This window comes from Notolabrus celidotus, chromosome 4 (assembly GCF_009762535.1).
Source record: "Notolabrus celidotus isolate fNotCel1 chromosome 4, fNotCel1.pri, whole genome shotgun sequence".
Lineage (NCBI taxonomy): Eukaryota > Metazoa > Chordata > Actinopteri > Labriformes > Labridae > Notolabrus > Notolabrus celidotus.
Genome location: NC_048275.1, coordinates 35,676,272 through 35,703,000, shown reverse-complemented (window position 1 = coordinate 35,703,000; position 26,729 = coordinate 35,676,272). Strand labels below are relative to the sequence as shown.

General features: G+C 39.4%; 1 protein-coding gene across 1 annotated transcript in view; it reads left to right on the top strand.

Moving 5' to 3' along the window:
* vps8 (VPS8 subunit of CORVET complex) overlaps window positions 1-26,729 on the top strand; it is a 50,132-nt gene that overhangs the window by 10,846 nt on the left and 12,557 nt on the right. The window contains exons 9-38 of the mRNA XM_034681871.1: window positions 138-205; window positions 2,154-2,307; window positions 2,413-2,472; window positions 4,169-4,276; window positions 4,424-4,504; window positions 5,237-5,407; window positions 5,693-5,767; window positions 6,491-6,526; window positions 6,944-7,034; window positions 8,384-8,430; window positions 8,519-8,608; window positions 10,094-10,140; window positions 11,072-11,294; window positions 11,434-11,523; window positions 13,163-13,214; window positions 13,633-13,675; window positions 13,984-14,056; window positions 14,496-14,615; window positions 16,260-16,331; window positions 16,688-16,807; window positions 17,829-17,885; window positions 17,972-18,054; window positions 19,226-19,310; window positions 19,444-19,542; window positions 21,035-21,124; window positions 22,963-23,009; window positions 23,119-23,263; window positions 23,450-23,539; window positions 26,289-26,468; window positions 26,545-26,626. Coding sequence (XP_034537762.1) covers window positions 138-205; window positions 2,154-2,307; window positions 2,413-2,472; window positions 4,169-4,276; window positions 4,424-4,504; window positions 5,237-5,407; window positions 5,693-5,767; window positions 6,491-6,526; window positions 6,944-7,034; window positions 8,384-8,430; window positions 8,519-8,608; window positions 10,094-10,140; window positions 11,072-11,294; window positions 11,434-11,523; window positions 13,163-13,214; window positions 13,633-13,675; window positions 13,984-14,056; window positions 14,496-14,615; window positions 16,260-16,331; window positions 16,688-16,807; window positions 17,829-17,885; window positions 17,972-18,054; window positions 19,226-19,310; window positions 19,444-19,542; window positions 21,035-21,124; window positions 22,963-23,009; window positions 23,119-23,263; window positions 23,450-23,539; window positions 26,289-26,468; window positions 26,545-26,626 — 2,779 coding nt within the window. The remainder of the gene's footprint in view (window positions 1-137; window positions 206-2,153; window positions 2,308-2,412; window positions 2,473-4,168; window positions 4,277-4,423; window positions 4,505-5,236; window positions 5,408-5,692; window positions 5,768-6,490; window positions 6,527-6,943; window positions 7,035-8,383; window positions 8,431-8,518; window positions 8,609-10,093; window positions 10,141-11,071; window positions 11,295-11,433; window positions 11,524-13,162; window positions 13,215-13,632; window positions 13,676-13,983; window positions 14,057-14,495; window positions 14,616-16,259; window positions 16,332-16,687; window positions 16,808-17,828; window positions 17,886-17,971; window positions 18,055-19,225; window positions 19,311-19,443; window positions 19,543-21,034; window positions 21,125-22,962; window positions 23,010-23,118; window positions 23,264-23,449; window positions 23,540-26,288; window positions 26,469-26,544; window positions 26,627-26,729) is intronic.

Sequence of the window (26,729 nt, the reverse complement as noted above, 5' to 3'; positions counted from 1 at the left end):
TGTTGTATTTAGTTGTGGTTACAGCCAGTGCTTCCACTTCCTCAACCCTTTCAGCAGAAACACCTTTAAATAGTAAAAACAACGTACTGAATGTGAGGCACACTAAGGAATGCATCTCTTTGTCTCTATGTCACCAGTTCACAGATGACCCTACTCTTGCTGTATGCAATGACAGCGGAGGATCAGTTTTCGAGCTGGCTTTCAGGTAACTTACTCAGATTTGTCCTCTTAGTTATTTTTGCCTTCATTGATGGGGCAGCTGAAGAGAGACAGGAAATGTGGGGAGTAGGGAACGAGGGAAGACCTACAGCTCATAGTCAAGACTGGCAGTTGAACCGGGCGTACTGGTGTCAGGGAATTGATCAGATACTGATCGGGTATAGGTGACAAAAGGGCGGATCCAGTGGGCAGTTAATCCACTCAGGTCTTTGCTTTTATGTGTTTACAACAACCACATGCACGCACTACATCCTCAGTGTTGCATCAAGTTGCATTAATGAGACATTTTTTCCCTGTGTTGGATTTAGATTTAAAGAACTGTCTTCCATAAATAGTGTATGTTTTGAGTCTAATCAGTCAGGTCTAATGAAATAAATTATTCCATATGGTAGTTCATGATACTGAGATATATCAATCATCAAGCTTTATTTATATGTTACCTTTCATACAAATCAAATGCAATTCAAAGTGCTTTACAGCGATTAAAAAACAAGAAAGAAGACATAGTAAAAAACTAAAATTTATTTTTAAAATAGAGACTAATGCACACCAACAACAATAAAATATGTGTAATTAAAATAAGTTAAAGCATCAAATTGATATTAAGAATATAGATAGTTAAAATAAAAACATTAAGAAGGGTAAGGATAAGAGTTGAAAATAAAATGAAGGGTAAAAATATCAATAAAACTGAGTAGATAAATCCAAATAAATAAATAAATCCAAATAAAAAAAACTGTTAAAATAAATAAAATAATAAAGCAACATTTAAATCAATATAATAGTATTAAGCATTTAGTAAAATACTTAAACCCTACATAAAAGCCAGAGTGAATAAATACGTTTTTAGTTTACATTCAAAAGTCTCCATATATCTACAGTATATGGACTAAATGTTACTTAAACTATATGCACAAGTAATACAAAGTGCATTTCTTGTGTACTTTTTTAGCAATCCACTGTCAGAGTCCATACCACAGCACAAAAAGCAAGCTGCTCCCCTCCCACTCCTCTTTTTGAAGCCTAAATAATTACCTCCCTTGCCATTGTGAATGCTAGTTGAGAAATAGTACACCCTGCAATAATGCCGACTTCTAGCCTCTGCCAATCTGTTGTGAAATTGACCGTACTAACACACATTCTAACACCTTGGAAATGTGCCTTCAGCAGGTCAAAAGCAGCCTCTTACCTCCTACATTAAGGTGGGATATAGTCTTTTACTGGCTTAGACCTGAGGACTCTTTCTCCTTAGGAATAGAGAATCCTTCTGCTCTACACCAAGCTTTTGGGAGGACTTATTTATCCCATGCTATTCTAAATAACCTCCACGAGAATCTTAGAACATCAGACGTGCTTTTATAAACCCGGTAGGGGACTCCATTCGGCCCCAGGGCTGAAGAAGCCTCATAACCTCTTACCTCTAACATTAGGGTGGGATATAGTCTTAAACTGGCTTAGACCTGAGGACTCTCTCTCCTTAGGAATTGAGATTCCTTCTGCTCTACACCAAGCTTTTGGGATGACTTGTTGATCCCATACTATTCTAAATAATCTCCACAAGAATCTTAGAATATCAGGAGAACTTTTAAAAACCCGGTAGGGAACTCCATTCGGCCTCGGGGCTGAAGAAGCCTTCCTACAGCCTCTACTTCCTTCCACCTTGGAGGCCTGAGGGATCCCTTATCTCACCTAGCAGTCGTATATTAAGAGGAAGGCCATGTCTCCATCCTTCCTTGGGTGTCTTTTTTAAGTGTTCCTCTTCTTCTTGCTCCAAAGCTTTGAGTTGCCCAGTCGTGAGAATGAGCTGTGATTGGAAACAATGATTCAATCAGCAGCCTGTTAGCCTGTTATTTATTCATTCATGTTTTCATCTAATGTTCCAAAGGGAGACGTGTAGTATAACTTTTCCTACCTATGTGTCTTTTTGTTTCCAGGAGGGTGATGGGCATGCGTTCCTGTGACTCTCGATGTCTCTTTAGTGGTTCCAAAGGAGAGGTCTGCTGCATTGAACCATTGCGTGCTCCTCCAGACTTTAGAGACCATCCAATCACACACTACTCTCTGTTGGCAATGGCCTCTCTCACTAAGGTTGAGAAACACACAGTTCTAATCATACTTCAACACTTACTCCTGTGCTTGTTAACAAACTATATACAGTTCTGTTACGTTTACATTTTGTCTGTCTTTCAACAGATTTTGGTTATTGGACTAAAGCCCTCCCTGAAAGTCTGGATGACCTTTCCATACACTAAGGTCAATATTTATGTCTTTGTTTATGTTGTTTTTGGACAAAAATTGTGTTATTTCTGTATCAGCTACTGACTCTGTGATGAGGTCATCTGTTATCCTAAGTTCCAGATACACACCTGGAAATTTAAGGGGGTATCCCTTACCCCCAATTTACACAGGATGCGCTGCGGCGCGTCTCAGCTCTGTCTGGGGAGTGTGCGCGCGCGCCGCTCCGCCATAGATACGCTTTGAGTCTATTTTCGAACGGAGCCAGCGCCCTGCACCCCTCAATCTGCAGAGAAAAGAACGACCTGGACAGGAAGTCAGGCACGAGGATCGCATGCAGCATCCACCAATTTCAAAATAAAACATCATATACTGACTCCAGACTGTTTAAAGATCGTTTAGATCAGAAATACTCATCGATTCTGGATGTAAGCTACAAACAGCCACTTATCAGTGATACAGGTCGCTACAAAAGAACTTTAACATGATAACTGTGTCAGAAGGTAACAGGACTTTAAGATGATCACTGTGTCAGAAGATAACAGGACTTTAAGATGATCACTGTGTCAGAAGGTAACAGGACTTTAAGATGATCACTGTGTCAGAAGGTAACAGGACTTTAAGATGATCACTGTGTCAGAAGGTAACAGGACTTTAAGATGATCACTGAGTCAGAAGGTAACATGACTTTAAGATGATCACTGTGTCAGAAGGTAACATGACTTTAAGATGATCACTGTGTCAGAAGGTAACATGACTTTAAGATGATCACTGTGTCAGAAGGTAACAGGACTTTAAGATGATCACTGTGTCAGAAGGTAACAGGACTTTAAGATGATCACTGTGTCAGAAGGTAACTCTAACACGGCTCTGTAACCTGTTGTTTGTATGTAGTTCTCTCTATGCTGGACCCAGCTGATCCTGGCTGCTACGCTCCAAACATGCTTCCTGTGTAGCAGGGTGCAAACTGTCGGATGGAGCAAACACGCTGCGCAGCTGTAACACAACGCTGTGCATCGTGTACATTTGAGGATACACTTCACCAAAGTTTAAGGCTTTAAAACTGTGGAATTGTGAATGAAACTGATGAGCATTGCTAGGGAAAAGTAGTGTTTAAAAAAAGCTGCAGAGATGTCATCCTCTCAGCTTGCCATCCTTTAACTCTATCTATCCCAGCCTTATGGTCCTCATCTCTCCAGCAACATCAGTGCAACCAATAGCGCAGGAACGTTTGAACCTTTATCTGCCTCCTCAGTCACAACCTAAAGAACATTACATGAATGTGGCTTTGTTTAAAACCCATTCACTAACAATTAAGGCCTCATCAGGGCCCAAGCACCAAATTTTAGGACCTGATTTTAATTACTTTGACTATAAAATGATTATTATTGTCTGTAAATTGCTGCAGTTTGAAGGATCTGAGCGTGCTTAAGAAGTTGTGAAAATTTGCATGTGCACCAGACTTGTAAAAATACAAATGGGATCCAAAATTAGTGACAAAAAATATCTCCCTTGATCCCCATAGCAGACTTAATTAGCCTCTCGGGTAGTATCACCTAGAAAGATGATTTTTTTTTCACACAGGTGAAACTAATGAAGCAATCAAAACTGGAGGGAAACACAAGGACAGGAAGTGAAACTAAACCAGACTCAGAAGATTAAAAGATGTCTGAGGTTACTCATTGATAAAATGTGATGTCTTTTCTCTCTCCAGTCTGATCCGTCCAGCGTTCCTCAGCTGGCCTGGCAGTTTGTTCCTGCTCAGAAGACGATCACCCCGGTACTGGCCTTTTGCAAAGGAGACACGGTCCACTTCCTCCTGGTATACGAGTGCCTCCTTTCTATTAAGCTATTTTTATTTTTATTAATTTATTTCACACATCTCTGAACTTAGCAATGAATTCTACCTGAGAGGCCAGCTGGCTGTAGTGTTTAGAGCTTCTCCTTTGTTCTTCTGTTTTTAACGTAGGTTAAGAAAGAGGAGTCGGGGACGATCCACGTCATCAAACAAAGACAACTCCACCTCACCTGTGACATCATCAGCTTAAGTGTAAGTGTCGGTCAGACGGTCGAACTACGACTGGAATAAATGTTCCACGATGTTCTAATTTATTGAAATGCACCTGTAGACCAACCCCTCTCTCTGGATACCACTACATTTATACTACACACTACACCTTACTTACTTTATTACTTTATTTATTTATTTATTTATTTATTATCTAGTTCAAATTGTAGTCACTTTTTATTTATTTCATTTATATATTTATTTTAAGTATAGCATCTTATTTTCTTTTACTGGTTTAATATTTTAGTGTTTTATTATCTTAGAAATGTATTTTATTTTGGTGAGTTTAATTTCCTGTGTTGAGTTTTAACATCTTATTTTACCTCCACTGTTTCCTCATTAAGATATCATGAGAGCGTTTCCTCAGATTGTTCAGTAACTTCTTTTTTATTTTTCATTGATTTATTTATTTTATTTTTATTGATGTATTGGGTTTGGGGATGGGATTAGGATGGGGGGTCTTTTTATTTTTATTTTTATATATATCTTTTTATTTTTTATTTTTTAATATTCTATTTTAAGTTGTTTTTTTGTAAAGCACTTTGTGTTACAATGTCATTGTTTGAAAACGCTTTATAAATAAAGTCTGATTGATTGATTGATTTTATTTTGCATCAGGAACATTAAGTGCTTTGTTGTGATTCATCTCATATACGTCTGTGTGATTCTCTACTTATATCGACTTGTGATTTCCCTGTCTCTGTGTCTCTGCAGTGGATTAACAGTCGCACACTGGTCCTGGTAGACAGCCATGAAAAGCTGCAGGTTGTGGACCGACCCAGTCAAGAGGTGTTGGAGACTCTGGACTTGGAGCAGGTGCAGCTGGTCTACAACAGCCGGCATTTCAAATCCCTGGCCACTGGAGGGAACGTCTCCCAGGCTCTGGTGAGGGATCTGTCTGAGTTCATACAATAACCCATCAAGGTTAAGCTCGACTCCTGGCCGGTCGACCATTCGCTGCAGCTCCCCCACTCACTACTCCCCATGTTTCCTGTCTCTCTTCAGCTGTCCTGTCATCAAAGGCAAAAATGCCCCAAAGCATAACTTAAAAAAAGAAAGATTTCTAGGAGTTGTGATGACCTACTGATTTTTTTCCCTCAGATAAATAAGATAACCTTTGAAATGTTTCTGACTGAATCACTGAGTCTAACAGTCTCGTCTCTGTTCAAGGCACTAGTTGGAGAAAAGGCCTGCTACCAGTCGGTCTCAAGCCACGAAGGACAGATCCTGTATTTGGGCACAAAGGTATGTTCTTCTTTGTGTTTATGTGTTTCTTCAGTGTGACCTGTAGTTATCCGTTTATACAACAATCTGATGTTCTCTTAGTTTGAGTTTAACATTAACACTGAAACTGGTTATATTTCAGTGTGACCATCACACTGTTGTTTCTGAGGCCTTACCCAAACGGAAGGAAATGGAGCCTTCAAACTAGCATGAGTCCTGGCCTAAACACATTTATATGTAAGGGATAATGTATGGTTAGCAGGTTGTTATGGGAAAAAGAACCCCTTCAGGGTGGTCAAGACCCCTCCGCTTCACACCGGGGTCTTGTCTCACTTGGTCAGGATTCTAATGCTTCAGCCACATTGCTTACCAATGTGATGCCAACAGAAACTAACGGTCTTACCTCACCTTACGGTCTATGGTGTCAACAAGCAGAAGCTAAATGTGCTGGAACTCTTTTCAGTGGATTGATTTGACATGACATGTGATCAGTTTGTCTCTGGTGTTGCTCATGTTAGTGAAAGTTAATAACCACTGTCAAGGGATTTGGACCAATCAGAATCAAGCATCTTACACAACCGGAAAAGATAAGTAAGATAGCTGGGTAGTAAGACAATATAACAAATGCAAGTCTTTGTTTTCTATGAAAGAGGAAGTAGTTTTTTGGGGAAGCCCTGTAAAAAATGATTTGGTATGAGTTTGATGAAGTTAGTTTTTTACTTTATGATATTTCTCTGTTTTCAGTCAGCACACATCATGACTCTGAGAACCTGGAGAGAGGTAAGTAAGAGTGTTTCTAATTATTTTAGCACAAATGTTTCAAAATAAGCAAATGAGTGAGCATTATATTGCAGTTACTTTGATCTCAAAGACTGTCCTCAAGCCTCAATGTGTCTCATGAGAGATTCACAAGAGTATATAGCTGGTTTATATGTTTTCAATAAGAACTGATATGCTTGCTTGCCAAGATTTTTTCTCAGGATGTTTTATAACTGCACATTCTTCAATTGTTCGTAGCTCTTATCATTATCCTTATAGGTAGTTGATGTCAGCATGTGTATTTATTTTCTTATACTGACACACATTAACTTTATATTACATTAATAAGCTTTAACAGGAAAAAAATACAGTGCTAGAGGATTTTAAAGGAGAGTGAACTCTTTCATACGTCCCCTCTGTGTCTCTGTGTTTACGCAGCGTATCGACTTTCTGATGAAACAGGAGCACTTTGTTGAGGCTCTCTCTCTGGGCTGGTCGTTCCATGAGGGAACAGCTAAGGCTGTAGTTGGTGGGTATAGTACACGTCACACATTTTCATCACAGTAGGGACACACACAGAGACAACACACAGTTGTAGTTCTCTGAAATATTCCAAATTCACATTTATAATTTTGTGATGTTGAATTGATCTGAACTTTAAAGATATGAGTGTACCGGTCTGAGAGGTCATGGATTAGTAGTTATGAGAAAACAATGTTGCTGTGTCTTGGGATAATTTAATATTTTGCTTTGGGTGTTTGCAAGAAATTGCACACAGTACACAAAGATTTTCACATTTCTCAACCAAACTCACTGTCAAGGTTAGACACTAGCTCAATATCAGTGTGTATTAAATAATGTAAAAATATTTGTTTGTACAGTAAGCCTATCTTTCTTCTTTTGAAAAAGAAACAAAGATAAGGACATCATTATTTAGAACACACTTTCTTTTATTTTCTCAGTTAAAAACAGAAATAAATAGGGATGTAAGGATACACTCAACCCACGATTCCATTCAAATCCCTATTTTTCTTTCACTCACAATTCTCTAACGATTTTCAAGAAAACTGGATTGAACTCAAAATTTAAATAACTATTATTCTATTTAATTCTCAGATATGGACAGTTGCAGTCTATATTTTTTCTCTTATATTTCTTTGTAAACAAATTAATCCTTTTTCATTTTTAAGGTGTGTTGTAACTCAAATAAAACCACTGCACACTTTTTTTCAGCACCTTGCAAAAAAAATCAAAATGACCATACAAAAATACCTTGTTGGAAAAATTCAGAACAATGATAGAGAAATGGAAAGTGAACGATTCCCAAATGAAAGTGTTAATATTAAAACAAATAAGGTAAATCTCTTTAAATGAACTGCAGTGCAGCTTCTGCTCCTGGCTTGGAATTTACATGTTCTCTTCAGGAATATCAGGGAAAGACAAAATGCTGCCAAACCTCAGCTCAACTCGGCGAGTGACGAGAGAGCTGCGCAAGAGACTTCATGATGTTGAACAAGCAGAGTGAAATGCAGATTGCGCCTTCCACTGTTTAAAAATAATATCCAGATACAAATGTTGTTGAATCGATTTGAATCCACCCTTATTTGTACCGATTTTTTACCTCTTGTGATATATCCTTACATCCCTAGAAATAAATAGTTTTGTTCATTCATCATTTCAACAGACTGAACATATTAGAATTGAATCATATCATAAATGATTTAATCTAATTGAACCAACAGTGTTTTAATGACAAATCCCTAAATCAGATCATAACCACCATGAGTTGAATCAGAACAAACTCTCTTATATATGAAATATTCACACTCGGATGGCAGCTTTAACATCACAGTTAAATGCATTGTTTGTTTCTCCTAGGTCTGTTTGGAGATCCAGTGAAAAGGAAGAGAGTGGTTGCTGATAAGGTAAAATCTGTGTTGAATCATCAGTGTGAGTGTATGTTTCATCATTCTCATGCTGATGTTGTGAACCTCTCTCTCTCTTTGTCTGCAGATGGTAGAGCTCTTTTTCCAGTTTGCAGAGCACGCTTTAAAGAAGTGTCCAGAACAAGGCAAGATCCAAGTGATGGAGCAACATTTTCAAGTAAGCAGATGTTCCCTGAGGAGCACACTTTGAGGCTCATTCATGCTTCATTTTTGTATAGAAACATCTTCAACAACATAACCATTACTACACACATAGTCCATAGACGTTTTTCAACCGCAAGAACATTACTAGTTCCTAGTTTAGTTTTTATTAAGATTTAAAAATATCCTCATCAGATATTTAATGATTGTCTAAAGACGTTTATGAGGGATGCATCCGGCTGAAAGTCTCCAGTTAACAGGGTCGCTGTTTAAACCAAAACACCGGCCGATCTCTGCAATGGCTTTTTGAGTTCAAAAGGATATTAAAGCCGTGTTGAAACGTCTTTGCTACTCGCGCTTATCTCCTCTCACGTGTTGATTCAGTGAATCCATCTGTGATGAAAAATAGCACCATCTAAAACAGACCAGCTGAGTCTCTTCATGCTAACAGGCTAACTGTTGTGTTGCTCATAATGATACCTGTCTGTCTGTCTGCTTCTATGGTGTCACCTGTGATGAATGGCATTCCTCTTTGTTTTACTGCCCTCTACTGGTCTGGTGGTGTAGTGCATTTACTTTTTATTTCCTCCATACGTCACTAGCCTGATTTGCACAATGTACCCGGGACTTTAGCCCACGGTCAAAACGTAGACAACAATGGGGGCACAGGAACCTTTTAGTTCAGGGTAAAGTAGTTCTGGGGGCTAAAAGACCCTGGAACACTTGGTCTTCTCCTTCACTGCTGTCCAACTTAAGGCTGATTTATACTTCTGTGTTGACCCAACGCAGCAGTGGTCAACGTGTACATGAGCACCACATACTTGTGCATAGATGTGTCCGTGTCGTGCAGCAACACTCCACCGAAACACTGGAGGGCAGTGTGGTCTCTCTGATAGTCGGTCGTCTGTTTCCAGCCCCGCTATGATCTCTGTTTACTTTTCCACAGAGATTCAGAGCGTGTTATGTTAATCTACAGCTGATACATGTTGCTGTTTATCATACAGACATGATTACATGAAGAATAGAGAGGAGACATCAGAGGAGATGAAAAACACGGCCAATGTGCTGCGGTTCCTGAAGTGCTGTAAATGCGGGAAATGCAATGCCTCTGAGCGGACCAATCACAGGGCTTGCAGTCCGCGTGGTTCGACTCGTAGTTAAATTTTGGAGGAGGTGCAGGTCAGCTACGTGCGTTGACCTCTGTGTAGGTATGGGAGCTAAGCAGGCCCATGGCATAAGCTATGCCGTCAATTCGACCCAGAAGTATAAATCAGCCTTTAACCCGAACTGTTCCTGTTTGATCTCACTCTATCTGTAAAAGTGGTGTAAGAAAGTCTGTAAGGATGACAAAGCTGTGAGAGTTTGTTAGACAGAATACATGTGAACCAATGCTCTCTTTAATGTTGACACAGTCTGTTTGACCAAATAGATTTTCAATCTTTCTTTCTGATTTATTGAAGAGCATTAAAAGTAACCGTCTCCATCTCTGTGGTTGTGTTAGGATGTCATTCCAGTCCTGGTGGATTACTGCCTGCTGCTGCAGAGAGCGTGAGTATTGAAGCATTCAAAGGAGGGCTGAAAGACAGTGGGTTCTGTGATTCAAACCAATGAGTCCTAACATGATGACCACCTTACTATTAGAGTGAAGGCCCCTCTATTATCAGGTCAAGGTCAAAACAACCCAGGGGTCTCATTTATAAACGTTGCTTAATCACAAACTTGGCATGAAAACTGGCGTACACCAGTTTCCATGCCAAGTTTGTGATTAAGCAACGTTTACACCAACATGGAAACTGGTGTATGCCAGTTTTCATGCCAAGTTTATGATTTATAAAAACAAACTTGAAGGTAAAATGTGCCTACCGGTAAGCAAACTCTGACCCAGGCGTACGCTCATTTTTAGAGGGAGGGGGAATTGGCGACGCGGTGGTGAGAGGGAGAACTGAAGTCAGATTATATTTTAATGCCTTTAACACATTTCCTTTCATTGAATAACAACATATTAACAGACCTGCGTCACCATCATCACTAAAACCAGCATATTGTATTAGAATATGTGACTGTGGAGCTGATTCCAACATGCTTTGTCATTAAAAGATAAAAGCTTGTCTTAAAGTTCATCAAATATTGAATCAGCTTTGTCACATTTCTCCAAAGTGTAGAGGAAACACACGGGCCGTAACCTAACGTGTTCTTCTGAAGGTAAAACCCGGTGTGTCTTTTGTGTCATGAGGCAGTGTGGTTGTCAAAGAGTACAATCTACATTGGCATTTTGTCTTACGGTTACAACGGGCCCTTTGAGGATAACCATAATGCTGATGTGGCTCTCTGTGAAAATGAGTTTGACACCCCTGCTCTAAAGTGAAACAAGTTTTAAGATCAAAGAGTCTTGATAAGTATATAAAACCATTAAATTCATCTGCAGATATATAACCCGTGTTTGTGTCTTTGTTCTCTCTCTGTGTTTGTGCATGTTCAGTGACCTGCTCTTCAACCAGCTGTACTCCCAGCTGGCAGAGAACATGGTTGCCAAGGGGGTCTTTCTGGAGTCACTGGAGTCATACATCGTCGCAGACCGCCTTGGCCACCTGACCACGCCCATCATGAAGGACCTCTTGGCCCATTATCATAGCACTGGTAAAATGGAGAACCTGGAGAGGTGCATTGTCCATCTGGACATCACCAACCTGGACATACAGCAGGTGTGTGTGAGCTGTTTGAAATACATCCTACCTCAACAACTGTGATGATTAGGCTGATCAGACTCTTACCTCTCGTTGGTGTCATCACCAAACGTCTTTCGTCTGTCTGTTCATGTGTGGCTTCTACTTGTGTTTGAAGGTGGTCCAAATATGTTGGGAGAACCAACTCCATGATGCAATGATCTATGTATTCAACAGTGGTATGAACGACTACATCACACCTATGGAGGTAAGTTCTCTCTTAAAGGTAGGACATCATCACTTGCCGGGTGTTAGTTTTAGTAAGAAGTCAAGAAAAGTTAAGTGTTAGACTTTTGCTCTTTATACGGTGCGTATTTGAACAAACTCTGCGTCCAATCAAATACGCTGTGTGTAGACACACACAGAAGACTAAAACGATCATGGTGCTTCCTCTGAATATGATGATAATTATAATGCAAATATTTGCGATAATTGTTTAGAGGGGATTTTAATTGCATTTAATTTTATATAATTGTGTTATATTTTATTTTATAATTATAAATAGTATAATATAGTTATAATAAGGATTCTTTATTAATAGTATTTGTAGTACTATTTCAATTATTATTTTATTTTATTATTATTAATTATTATTATTTTATTGTATTTATTGTGTATTATGTTGGGGGGATTATGGGGATAATTTGAGTAATTGATTTTAAGAGGCAAAAAATGATCATGGCCCTTCCTCTGACTATGATGATGATTACAATGCAAATATTTGTGATAATTATGTAGAGGGGATTTTAATTACATTTAATTACATTTTATTTCTATTATTATTATAATAAATATTATAATATAGTTATAATAATGATGCTTTATTAATCATAGAAGTAGTATTTCAATTATTTTTATTTTGTTTTTATTTCTTTGTACTAATTTGATTTGATTAATTATTTATTATTTTTGTGTGGATTATGCTGATAATTCTAATAATTTCTTTGACATATTTATTAATTCAGTTTTTAACCTGAGTTTTGTATGTTTTATGTTATAATTTTTATACTGTATATATATGTGTATATATATGTGTGTGCGTATATATGTGTGGGTGTGCATGGAGTGTGTGTGTGTGTCTGTGTGTGTGTGTGCATGGAGTGTGCGTGTGTGTGTGTGTGCATGGAGTGTGTCTGTGTGTGTGTGTGTGTGCATGGAGTGTGTGTGTGTGCATGGAGTGTGTGTGTGTGTGTGTGTGTGTGTGTGTGTTAGTGTGTGTGTGTGTGTGTGCATGGTGTGTGTGTTTGTGTGAGTGAGTGAGTGAGTGAGTGAGTGAGTGAGTGAGTGAGTGAGTGAGTGAGTGAGTGAGTGAGTGAGTGAGTGAGTGAGTGTATGTGTGCGCATCTGCCATGCGCGATAGAGAGCAGAGGAGAATTGTGAACGTGAGACCATGTAGAGACAGAAATGACATCCCGTCATGTAAACAAGAAACCAAAGAGGGAACTTGTGCTTCCCTCTCGTGTGGGCGCACGCTCACATACATATATGTGAACATATGAACCCAGCAGACCATCGTATGGCGAAATACGACAAACAGTGTGCGAAACACACACACACACACACACACACCCACACACCTACTTATTGGAAAGTTTTTAAATTTGAAATCTGTGCCTGTCACCATGTAGTTGTCTTTGTTATTGTGTTTGTGTCTTTGTTTGTCTTTGGTCTTGCAAAAAAATAATAATATACTTTTGGTCCATTGCGATGGCAATAGCTGCAAAACCAGACTTGAGCTTGACTTAGATGGCAATAAGTGACTAGAGCACAAAAGGTTTGACGTTGCTGTCCTTCTTGCACTGACAGTAGCTTCTCTATTTGTTTCCCTCTCCATGTTTATGTTTCAGAAACTCTTTGCAGTTATTGGTCCACCTCTCAAGTACGGGAAGAGCCTGACAGGTAAGATTTGACTTCTCAGACTCTGATCTCATTGTGCCAACTATTGAGGGAGCAGCGAGACCTTGTGATAATAATACGAGATAATATTTATTGTAAAGGTGAGGAGCTGTATCGTAAGATCAGTACATAACACAGGGTATTTCCTGCAGCCTCAGCCTAATCTCCATTCTGCCTCGGCCCTCGTCAGTCTGACAGTGTTCTAATAAGGAACACAGTTTTCAAAGGTGAATTTGTCATCTTTAAGGGCGTTAAACTGACGTTGCGGCAGTGATGTATCAAAATCAGTCCAGTGTATTAAAACAAGGCACTACCAAAGATGAAAAAAAGTCAAACGTTTTCTGTAGAGATTTACTTTTATACTGTTGACAGTGAGTTGTGTTTAAGTTGTTGTGTCTCTTTCCTTTTTCTTCTTGAACAGATGAGGAGGTGGTGATGGGGAACAAACTTCTGGTGTACATAAGGCAAGTCACAGATAAGATATTGATTTATACTTCTAGCTACTCGGCCTTCCAGCTGCCATTCATCATTTTGAAAAGTTTGTGACAAACTGCATACAAATTAACATGCATGCAGCTTCAGAGCCATCACACCGGTCTGTTTGCTTTGTATCCAAAGATGTTGAAATGTCCTGAGTTAAGTTCTCAACCTTCTTGTCCATGTCATTGTTTGAGGCAGTTGTGTATTGCTCCTGTCCAAAAAGAGCTTAAACTTATTTTCTCTTTGCATATGCATACATATGTTGTAAATAAGTGTGTGTGTGTGTGTGTAGCTGCTGTCTTGCAGGAAGAGCATATCCTCTAGGAGACATCCCTGAAGACCTCGTGGTTCAAGTAAAGAACCAGGTACGTAGACTCTTCATACTTGAGCTCTTCATCAGGCAGCCAGAGGTTCAGATTCAGACCTTTAGATTTCTTCTGTGGTCGACAACAAGCTCTAAGATTTATTTTCCTTTAAGAGAGAGACATAAATCTGCCTGTGCTCTTGCTCCCGTTGCCAGAGACTTTACTGAGACTGAGGTTAAAGTCCTGTTCTGACTCCCTCCTGTAGATGATCTGATTCATAAGGGAGCTCTCCTGTGTCATGTGGTTGTATGCCGTTGTTTTGAAGGTGCTAAGGATACTAAGTCAATTATTTATACAGTCTATGGGTTAAACATGATAAATGAGAAATCTTTCTCTGTGTCGTGAGTTAAAGATCGGGTACAGTGACTATTACAAAAAGCCAGTATTTCAATACGAGGTTGATTCATCTTGTTATTTCTTTTTTGTGTTTTGGCGACAGGTGTTCGAGTTCCTCATTCGTCTTCATTCAGGTGACTCATCAGAGGAGGAGGAGGTTTTCCCCTTTATTCGTTCTCTTCTCCACTTTGACACCCGAGAGTTCCTCAATGTCCTCGCCATGGTGAGATTTCTGTCATTCTTGATTTATATTCTCGTGTGTTTGCATCTGATGGAGAAAGACCGGATGTCTTAAAGCTGGGGTTGGTAGTCTTGGAAAACTAGCATGAATTTGAATGTAGCATTTCTCAGGACTCCGTCAACCCCTCCCCTCCTCCTCTCAGAACTCCTCAAAAACGACGCCCCCCCCCCACTTACATGCACGAGCGCTGCTGATTTGCGACCATATGATGGTGACTGATTCGAAACCGGTCCTCACCAAAACATTATCATAGTTAAAGTTAAAAACACACATAAATATGGCTGCTGTTAGTACTCACAACTATCATGCTAGCATTATCCAGTTGTACTGGTGACACGATATCAGGAGAAAAGTTATAACACATATATAATACTGTAACAGCTCTACTGTTTGTTAAACGTGTTCAGTGTAGATGTTCTTAATTCCTACAGTGTTGACGGTCAGTGAAGGCATCAGGAGAGGTGTAGAGTGTGTGAGCTGGAGAGAGGAGAGACAAGAGGAGAAGTTCTTCATTCATTCAAACATTGATTGTTGTTTTGTTGGTTGTCGTGATCACGGCCGACAGTGACCGGTTATTAAAGCTCAACGTGTTCACGAATCGGCTCGTCATTCCTACAGCGTCCGGACGGACGCTACAGTACATCTACATTTTCTGTAGGACTTAGTAAATGTCATTCATTCTTCTGCTTGTCAGAGCCCCCGTGGTGAGAGCTTTTCAGACTCTGATCCGGACTACAGTCCTGAGCAAAGCACCTCATCGGGTCAGAGGGGACCGGCCCGAGGTCGAGCGAGAGGGGCAGTCAGTAGAGTCAGGGGAAGCAGAGGCAGGAGACGGGGACTCGGAGTGCAGGCTGGGGAAATGTACGCGCAGGAGGCGGGCAGAACGCCAGGACAGGATTTGATTGGTTTAAAATTTGGGGACCCAAAATTCGCTGATTGGTTGGTGTTTTCCCAGGTTTACTCTGGCTGTAGATAGCAGCTTTTCTTCACTCTTTTTTAAGAACACATTATGTAATGATTACCATCAGGACATAAAGATAATTTTAACCAGTATAACAAAAAGTGTATCTAAATCTGATTACCAACCCCAGCTTTAATCTCAGATGTCTTAGATAGCTTCACTCTCAGGGGTCATTGTAGTGAGATGATGGGTGTACTCGTAGGGTTCAGTACAAGTTGAGAAATGTTAGATACAAATGAGATTCTCAGATCTGGTCTGTCGTGGTGAAGAGAGAGCTGAGCCAGAAGGCAAAGCTCTCGATTTACTGGTCAATCTACGTTCCAACCCTCACCTCTGGTCACGAGCTGTGGGTAGTGACCGAAAGAACAAGATCGCGAATACAAGCGTCTGAAATGAGCTTTCTCCACAGGGTGTCTGGGCTCAGACTTAGAGAGAGGGTCAGGAGCTCAGACATCCGGGAGAGGCTCAGAGTAGAGCAGCACTGTTGTTCCCTGCTGAGACTGCTGCTCCGGGATCAGACCCCGATAAACGGAGCAAGATGGATGGATGGGTGGGTGGATGGATGGATGGATGGATGGATGGATGGATGGATGGATGGATGGATGGACAAATGAGATTCACTTTCAGTTGTTATCATTTAATAATCCAATCTTTCTTTGTTCCAGACATTTGAAGACTTTAAGAACGATAAGCAGGCCCTTGAATACCAGCAGAGGATAGTGGACATCTTGCTTCAGGTAACGTCACAAACATCTGTGCACAGCTCTGTGATTGGATCGTATGAATGATGGCAGCATGCAGCATAAAGAACAGGAGGCTAACAGAACAATCATCTGCACAAATATTCTCCTGGTTGTGTCTCTGTTTCAACATGTTAGTCAACAGTCTCTAAGAAAAACATGCAGTAAAGGAAGGCCATCTCATACTTTAAATCACACTATGTTTCAAACCCAATGACACACAGACACACAGTGCTGCTCAGTTACAGTCATCCTGTCTCTATTATCATGAACAGAAATGACTACAATGAACATTTCATCCTGTGTCTTATATTCCTCTCTCTGATTATTAATCTGTCTTTGTGGTTATGCAGGTGATGGTGGACAACTCTGACTACACTCCTTCCCAGGTGGGAGGACTCTTCACCTTTTTGGCTCGCCAGTTGGCCAAACCAGACAACACACTCTTTGTGAACAGGAAACTCTTTGATCAGGTATGTATATGTGCAAAGTCTGGAGACCAGAGTGTCTTCATGGGTTTTATCATTCAAACAGACCTCTTTGGAGTAAAGACTTTTTTTTCATTTTTAATATTTTAATTATTTTTGTTGGACTTACAGGAAGTAAAGTGTATGTTCGATTAATTAAAGACATCCATATTGGAGTTAGCTACACCTTTCTCTCTGTGTTGGCAGCATAGACTGGATGTAGAACGAACAATGCCCCTTTACTTCCACCCAAAAGACCTCCTCCACAGGCGCTCACATTTCATTGCGTTGGTGCAAACGAGGCATGGAAGTGACCTGACTGATAGAACCACGAGACTGTTATTTTTTACCAAAACATCAATAAATCTTTATTTATAAAGCACCCAATCCCAACAAATGTTATCCTCAGACTCTTTCCAAACAGAGCAGGTCTAGACCGTACTCTATGTTCTATTATTAACAAAGATCCAACATCAAGACAGGATAAGATCCAGTCCCATCTTACAGACAGGACTCAGTCTGATCTCATCTTAATCCACCATGAGCAGAGCACTTTGCAGCATTTAGCAAGTTACAGTGGCAAGGACAAACTTCCTTTAACAGGCAGAAACCTCCAGCAGGACCAGACTCATGTTAGACACACATCTGCTGAGACCGTGTTGGAGAGAGGGATAGAGGGATAGAGGAGATATGCATAAACATGCATTTAACTCACAGATAAAAGGTCAAAGAGCCTTCAGGTCAGGACAGTCCACAGCAGATTCTTGTGTTGATCTGAAGTGGACTTGTGGCTATGGACAGTGAAATGACTGATGTGTTTGTTTATAGAACACAGCAGGAGCCTGCATTTATTGATAGAGTTGTAAAATAAGTTAGTATGTTAAAATCAAATAACTGATTAAAGCTAAATAAATTCCAGTGTATTTTTTTATTAAAACCGTTGTCGTTCCCAGAGTAGCTGATATCAATGAAAGAAGTAATCCCTTGTTCTTATTTTTTGACATCTTTGCTCGTTCCTTGTTTCCAGGTTCTGGACTTTCTGTGTTGTCCAGACGATGACTCCCGTCACACTGAGAGGCAGCAGGTTGGGTTTATATGATAAACTCTGTACCTTATATTTAAATATATACAGCCTTTGATTTAATACATGATTGATCATTGGTGCTGCAGGTTCTACTGGAGCTGCTGCAGGTCGGGGGTGTTGTCCAGTATAACGAGGAACGCCTGTTGGCTTTAGCAGAGAAGGCCAAGTTGTGAGTAACTGACCAAAGACATTTAATAAATGTTAATAATAATAATAATAATAATAATAATAATAATAATAATAATAATAATAATAATAATAATAATAATAATATGACTGGTAATAATAACAATAACAATAATAATACCATTACTAGTAATGATAATAATAATAATAATAATAATATTAATAATAATAATAATAATAATGATAATTTTATTTATCACGCACTTACATTTGGAGAATAATAATAATAATAATATTAATAATAATAATAATAATAATGATAATTTCAATAATAATAATAACAATAATAATAATAAAAATAATAATAATAATAATAATAATAATAATAATAATAATAGTAATAATAATAATAATAATAATAATAATAATAGTAATCACAATTGATAGGACTTATATAGCACTTTTCTAACTACTCAAAGTTGCTTTACATGAAGTGTGAAAAAAATCAAATGAAATCCCAAAATCAGAGGTGGGGGTGGAGTAGAGGTCACGTGTTGTATGCTTTTTGGAAGGAAGGTCTTGAGTTGTTTTTTTAATGAGTGAAGAGAGTCAGAATCACGGATGTGTGGAAGGAGAGAGTTCAAGAGTCGGGGCAGAGACAAACTTCCTTTAACAGGCAGAGACCACGAGCAGAACCAGACTCATGTTAGACACACATCTGCCTCCTTAGTGTTCTCTTTCTTGGCAGGTGGCATACAGTATGTTTATCCACAAGGCTTCCTGCTGAAATAGATGTCTATTGTTGTGTAAAAGATTTCATAAGGGTGTTTAGACTATCAAATGTTGAATACATTTGGATTCATTTAATTTGTTGAAAGACCAAAACAATTTAACCATAAATGATAATAAGGGGGGCTAAAAGATAGGAAGAGGTGAGCTTTAGTTCTGTAACTGAGAGTGACAGCTTTAATTAAACTTCACTTTTTAAACGTTTTTCATGTACATTTAGATTTGAGTAGCTTTAATTTCCAAATGTTGTTTATTTATCTGTGCATTAGGCCTCTATCCTAATGTTCATACAAAGTCCAGCTCTCTGTGAGACACCAAAGAAATAAGCATTAATATATGACAGTTACTAACATATGATGCTTTTCTAACTAGCGTAACATTCTGTGTAAATAACATGTCTTTTACTTTCCTGTCTCACTCTCCAGCTATCAGATCTGTGAGTTTCTATACGAGAAGAACAATTTGTACGACAAGATCATTGACTGCTACCTCAGAGACCCTCTCAGAAAGGTAACATGCATTTCAGATTTTATCACATTACTCCCAACACACTTGCCAGAACTAGAGATACCACACCCAGAGAAATGAGACCCCTGGCCTGTTAACAGATTTAATGTTTCCGGTTTGTTTATCTGTTTCTCAGGTGGAGATCTTCAGCTACATCCACAACCTGCTATCCATGCCTGGCTACAGCCTTGAGGACAAACAGACTGTCCTGGACAAAGTACTACGACACATTCAGGTCAGTACACACACACACACACAAACACACACACACGCACACACACACACACACACACACACACACACACACACACACACACACACACACACACACACACACACACACACACACACACAACATGTCAGGAGGTCAGCATCAGAGCAATTCCTCCTTGCCTCCTTGCCAACGAGACCCCCCCCCCAATCATTTCAATTCTGCATGAGATGTGTTTGAAAGTGACACATACCTCCATCCTGCCGCTGCTCCTATAACAAGAACTGTATCAGAGGATCTCATAACACATGGAGACACAGTATTTAATGAATCAAAATTAGATTTGAACTCAAATCTTGAATCTCTTCAGATTCAGGAAACATCCATCTCAAAGACCTGACCCTATACATACTTTTATCTAAATCCAACTTATTTAACGTCAGATTGTTGGAAACCAATATTCTGTTTCATTCACAGGCTCATTAAAATGAAGTTTCCTCTAGTCTAATTATATTCAGAGAACTATTGATGAGTATTTAATTCAAATAGGTGTTTAGTACTGATACAGGAGTCTTCAGCTGACTTAAAGCTGCTGTTGGTAGTCGTGATATAAACATCATTTCGGGGAGAGTTTTCTAATGTCAACACTACCCCTCTCCACCAGATTTCCTCTCACTCACCTCGCCCTCCCCTCTCTGCTCCCATAAGCCCCGCCCACAAAGGATTGTCATGCACGTTCATGTGTTTTACCATTGTTGCAACAAATGTTGTTTACTTCTCATGCACATTCTATGAAGAAGTAGTGACGGCTTCACAGCCAATCAGGACAGCGTAGCAGGTACCACCCCTCAACCGGTCGGATAGTAGCTCTGATTGGTCAGTGATAATGGGAACGAGGGGAATAATACCATTGCTTGAGACAGAGGCATTGGAAAACACAGATATTTTGACATAATCTAAAATTACTTTAATAACTGATGAAAATCGATTAGTATTATGACTTTTTTTCCAAACCCAGCACAAAAAACGGACTGTTTTTTTCCCCATTCCTACCAACTGCACCTTTAAGGGGATAAAAAGCAGATTGGTCTCAAGCTGAATGAAGAATTGTTCATTTGTAGCAGTACTCTTTTCTATATCGTGGCTTATTGTTGAGAAAACTCCTCGAAAAAAGTTTGGAAACGTTATTTGGGTCAATTATTTCTCCCTTTTAATTATACCAATTGATATTGTATTATATATCGTTTGAAAGTCTGATTAGTCATCTTTACAACAAGGTATAACTTGTTAGGATTGTGCATTCGTGGAATGAGAAACACAGATAAAAATGAATGCTGAACAAAAAAATGTGCCAAAATCCCCAGCAATGTTCTCCTGTTACAGAAATAGTTACTGAAATAATGTTTCCAATTTATTTTTCAGGAGTTTGTTTTAGAAATGAAGGACACGGGTGACATGAATTATTCTCTTCAGGCTTCTTCCCCTGAGATTTAACCTTGCAACCCTTATTCTGCAGGAGTTGATCGCCCTTGATGTCACCAACTCAGCTGAGCTGGTGTTGTTTCACTTCCCTGGAGAAGTGCAACAGATTACCTCTGAGCTTCAGGTAAGGTCACAACTGAAAGAATCATGCCTTCTTATTTGCCAGTGGAAAATCTGATGACCCGTTCAGACTACTCACTGTAAAAATATCTGCACTAGAACTGCAACTATTTTACTCAAATTCATATAACTGTTGATCATTATCTTTGAAATCAGAAGGGATATACTGTATAAAAGGAACTCATCGGTGCTAAAAGACAGGCTTCTCTTTACTCACTGGTGTAGCTATCGGGCTGGTGTGTTTACTCAGGGCTAGTTAACTTGAGTCGAGAGATCCAGAGACGGGAGTAATGCAAGTCTTAAGATCCAAAAATGGGAGCTGATTAGTTTATTGTATTATTGTATTGCACATATTAAAGAACAAACAAAGCATTTCTGCTCAATAACAAGAGCCAAGATATAAGTAAATTCAACAATATAACTAATGACTAACTTCAGTAAATGTGCAGGAGGAGCCAAAATAAAACCTTACAGAAGGGGTGTCAAACATACGGCCTGCGGGCCAAAACCGGCCCACCAGAGGTTCCAGTCCGGCCCGTGGACGACTTACCAAAGTGAAAACATTACAGAGAAGACATTTGCTGCAATTTTTCAATAAAAGTAACTACTATTTCAGATTTGTCCTCTGGGGGTCGCATACAATCATAGTGCCGATTGAGCGCACATGAACGGCACTCCGGGAGAATATTTGCAGTTTTAATAATCCGGTGGAAATTCATTCATACTTTTTAGAGCACTTCAAGATCCAATCAAAAGTGAAAAGTTTGGAAACACCTTCTCATTCAAGGGTTTGTATTTATTGTAATGATTGTAAACACTGTAGATTAATACTGAAGACATCAAAACTATGAAAGAACATATATGGAATTATTGAATGAACAAAAAAGTGTTAAACAAAGCAGAATATGTTTTATATTTTAGATTCTGTAAAGTAGACCCCTTTTTCCTTCATGACAGCTTTGCACACTCTTGGTATTCTCTCAGTCTGCTTCATGAAGTGGTCTCCTGGAATGGTTTCTAATGAACATGAGCCTTGTCAAGAGTTCATTTGTAGAATGACTTGTCTTCTTAATGTGTTTGAGACCATCAGTTGTGTTGTTCAGAGGTAGGGTTAGTACACAATGGATAGCCCTATTTGACTACTGTTGTAATCCAGATTATGGCAAAACCAGATTATTTCATAGTTTTGATGTCTTCAGTATTCATTTACAATGTTGAAAATAATTAAAATAAATACAAACATTGAATGAGAAGGTGTGTCCAAACTTTTGACTGGTAATGTATATATGAAGATGTTATACCTCTTGAGCTGAAGATGTTGTGTTTTGGGATTATACCTCAGGATTGGTTGAAAAGAGACAAATATTTAATGAACATTTTGCTGGTTGCAGCTAAAGAGGCGTTAACCAGGAAATGGTTGTCACCGGAGAGCCCAACTCTAAATGAATGGATGGACACTACAATGGACATTTACAATATGGAAAAGAGTGTGTGTGTGTGTGTGTGTGTGTGTGTGTGTGTGTGTGTGTGTGTGTGTGTGTGTGTGTGTGTGTGTGTGTGTGTGTGTGTGTGTGTGTGTGTGTGTGTGTGTGTGTGTGTGTGTGTGTGTGTGTGTGTGTCTGTGTGTGTGTGAAGCTTGCCTCAGCTGTAAACTGGAGGAGAAACATCACAGTACAAGTTTTTAGTGGAAGCAAAGTATAAGGATGAAACACTCCAAGACCAGGAGAGAGCAGCCCACTAGTTTGGAACGTGGTGACTTGTTCCCTCCGTCACCTGTAGGAGAGGACTTGACCGGTTCATGTAACTCACCAAATAGCTTCCTGTCTTTGTCTCTGTCTTTAGGATGACCAATTACTCATGAAGTTCCTCAGTTGTCTCCTCGAGCCAAGGTATGGTGTGCATTAGTGTTAACTCTTTTATCATTCTCCTGAGATTATTTTAATTTCCCTGTTGATATCTCCTCCTTCTTCCAATCACCTCGTCCGTCCTGCTGCTCAGAGAGGGACATCATTCAGCGACCGTCCTGCCAGCCGAACACGAGCTTCACGAGCGTCTGCTGGATTTGCTCTGCCGCCTTTCTCCTCAGCAGATCCTGAACTTCCTCCAGACTTCTCAGCACTACCGACTGGAAGAGGCCATACAAGTACTTTTAAATATTCTGTCATTGTGTGTATTGTATGTGCTTGTGTGTGAGAGGGGACGTCCTGTTCAGAACTATTCCACTTTACCATTCGTCACCAATGATCTCATTGATGACAGCAGGATCAAACCAGCTTACCTGAACCTTTGGGACGTTACGTTCTTCTCATGGCATGTTTTTATTCCATAGATCATAGAGAAGTACCAACACAACGAGGCTTCAGCATATCTGCTGGAGAAGAAGGGAGATTATCAAGGAGCTTTTGCTGTCTTGTTAAAGGTACGTAAACACTTAAAGATTGATTGGTGGCTCTGAGGTAGACGTGTTTATGTGTATGTCAGGGATGTCTTTTCAAACTTTTCACACTGAGGACCACATACAGAAACGTATATGAGGAGGGCTGGGCCACGTTGATGTACCTCACCTCAAGTATCAAATTTAGTAAACCTTAGTAAACCAATCCAATGTGGGTGAGATATGCTGGGTGATCAGATAAACATAAACAAGAAGAAAAAAACGCCTATATCAAAGATTTCCAACTGAGTATGAACATCTCAGGAAGGGAAACGTCAATGAAGCGGGTTGGTTTGGTTGTCAATGACAACAATATCATAACCTCCCTCAAATTGTAGCTTGAACTTTTTGTCCAATCATGCTTTTTTCAATTTAAAAAAAACTGTCAAAAATTCGGTCATTTTTATCCATCAAAACCTAGAAACAGTAATTCACACTTTTATTTCATCCAGGTTAGATTTCTGCAATTCACTTTACTCCTGTCTCAACCTCAATAAACTTCAACTGATCCAGAATGCTGCAGCCAGACTCATAACCAGGTCCAGCAGGAGAGACATCTCACACCCATTTTAAAATCACTTCACTGTTCTCCCAGTCCATTTTAGAATTGATTTTAAAATGATGGTGTTGACTTTTAAAGCTCGTAGGGCTACATAATAGCAAAATAGCAGACTACATTGCTGACCTCTTGAGCTTTCATGTAACCTCAGATCGTCCGGTAGGTCTTTACTGACTATTCCACGCTCAAACAAAAAAACAAAAGGTGATCGAGCATTTTCTGTTCGGGCCCCTAAGCTGTGGAATGACCTGCTGGAGGAAATCAGGGAAGCTAACACACTGTCGTCTTTTAAAAAACTCACTATTTTTATACTCGCTTTTTATTGATTTTATGGTGTATTGCTTTGATGATTGTTTTATTACTACTGCTGGATAATGATATGTTCTTAATTACTGCCTACTGCTTTTAGAAACTGTTTGTAAAGTGCTTTGTAATTTGTTTTGAAAAGCAATATATAAATAAAGTTACTGTTACTATTATTTCTGTAGTGTTCTGGCAGCTCCTTCTCTGAACAGCAGTCTTCTGGTTACTTCATCCTCAGAGGAGAACCATGGTGATCCCCTTCCTCTGTATAGAGGGGAAATAAAGGGAAAAGGAGAGCTTGTGATGAAGTCTATGTGAATAAAGTAGAGCTTATTAATCATTCAGATCAGCTCCAAATATTTGACAGAAATGTTACCAACTTTAATTGATTTTATTTAGCTTTGCAAGTATTCAGGCTTATTAACCCATAATACTATGTCCCAAATATGTTTAACTCACCAATGATGAGAATATTATTGCACTTAGTGGGAGCAGTGATGTTGCGCTTTGGACTGTAGGATAGCTGGCTTTGCACATGACCCTTTTCAGCTGTGACTGAGGGTGGCTGTGGCTTAGTGGAAGAGTTGGTCTTCTCTCAATCGGAAGGTCGAGGTTTGAACCCCGATCCCTCTGAACCCCAAACTGCCCCGGTGTGTGAATGGGATGAGTTAATACTAATGGGCTCTTCACACAGCAGCCTCTGAAAATTACAAAGCATAAAAAACGGTGCAGACAGGAAAAAAAAAAAGAAAAAAAGAAGCAAAACAGGACATCAGAATGCAGAATATACAGTTGTGCTCATAAGTTTACATACCCTGGCAGAATTTATGGTTTCTTGGGTAGTTGCTGTTGTCTTTATGATATAAAAAGAGTAAACACAGTTTGATAAAAAATTTGCTTCACCCAACCACTAACCATGAGTGAAAAAAAAGTTTTTCTCTTATCTTTCACATTCTCTGAAAAATGGCCAAAAAAAATCACAAATTCTGCCAGGGTATGTTAACTTATGAGCACAACTGTAGCCATGATTTAGGGGTGGAGAGATGCCTTCTTATATTACAAGGTTTATAGTGAGGATTTAAAAGCAGTTAAGGTTGTGGATTGTCTAATCTTCAGTGTCAGGGACTTCCACAGTCTTGGAGCTCTGACTGAAAAGGCCCGGTCACCTTTTGCTCTAAGGCGGGATCTTGGCACAACCAGCAGAGCTGCATCCACAGATCTGAGGGGCCGCCCAGGCACATATGGGGCTAGAAGGTCTCTTAAATAGTTTGGGGCCTGTCCATTTAAAATTTTAAAAGTAATCAATAAAATCTTAAAATCAACACAATAAAAAACTGGCAGCCAATGTTAGCTGACGAGGACAGGAGTGATGTGTTGGTATTTTGATGTGCCTGTTAAAATCCGAGCGGCTGCATTTTGAACTAGTTGGAGTCTGTGGAGGAAGCTCTGACTGATACCTGTTAAAGGTGCATTACAATAATCAAGACTAGAAAAAATAAAAGCATGGATGACTTTGGACAGATCGGAGGGGGAAAGGAATGATCTTATTTTGGAGATTTGTTTAAGGTGGAAAAAGCAGGATTTAACTGTATTTCTGTTTTTAAATAATCATACATTTGCATAAAGCAAGCATATTTGTCTATCCCATAATGCCAAGAGTTTTAGAAACTTGAAAAATGTCTCTTTAGGTTACATTTACAACTGATAAAAAAGTGTGATTCATTTGTGATTGATTATGAGTAAAATACGGACACTCAGGTGATTAATTGTGATTAAGATAGTGAATCATTTGACAGCCCTACACACAGAAACACACACTTAGATTATTGCTTTAATGTTTATTGATCTTATATTCTCTTTTAATCTCTGAAGACACTGAAACAAAAGCTGAGTCTCCTTACTGCCGGGATCGACCGAGGATCTGAAGGAGGAAGTCTGGAAGAAGAGGACGGAGACAGCAAACCGTCCCTGACTATCGTGAAGGATTCTCTAAATAACATCATCGACTTGTGTCATCACAGCTCTGAGAACCTCTACCAGCAGCAAAGAGAGGTACGGTCACTCTGCAGCAGGGTGGGTGGAGGGGATTCGGGTGTTTGCTATGTATTCATCCGTCCTTTTCTTTCAGGTCCAGTGGTTTCCACTCCTGGAGACGATGATGGTTTTTCAAAGAGAAGTGAAGCAGCACGGCTCGACACACACATTTCAGGGTAAAACATAAAAAACATCTTTATACAACTTTACCTTTACACTTCTTTTGACTGTTTGTCGAGAAACCTCACGTTACTTTGCTCTCAGTAAAATGATCCTGTT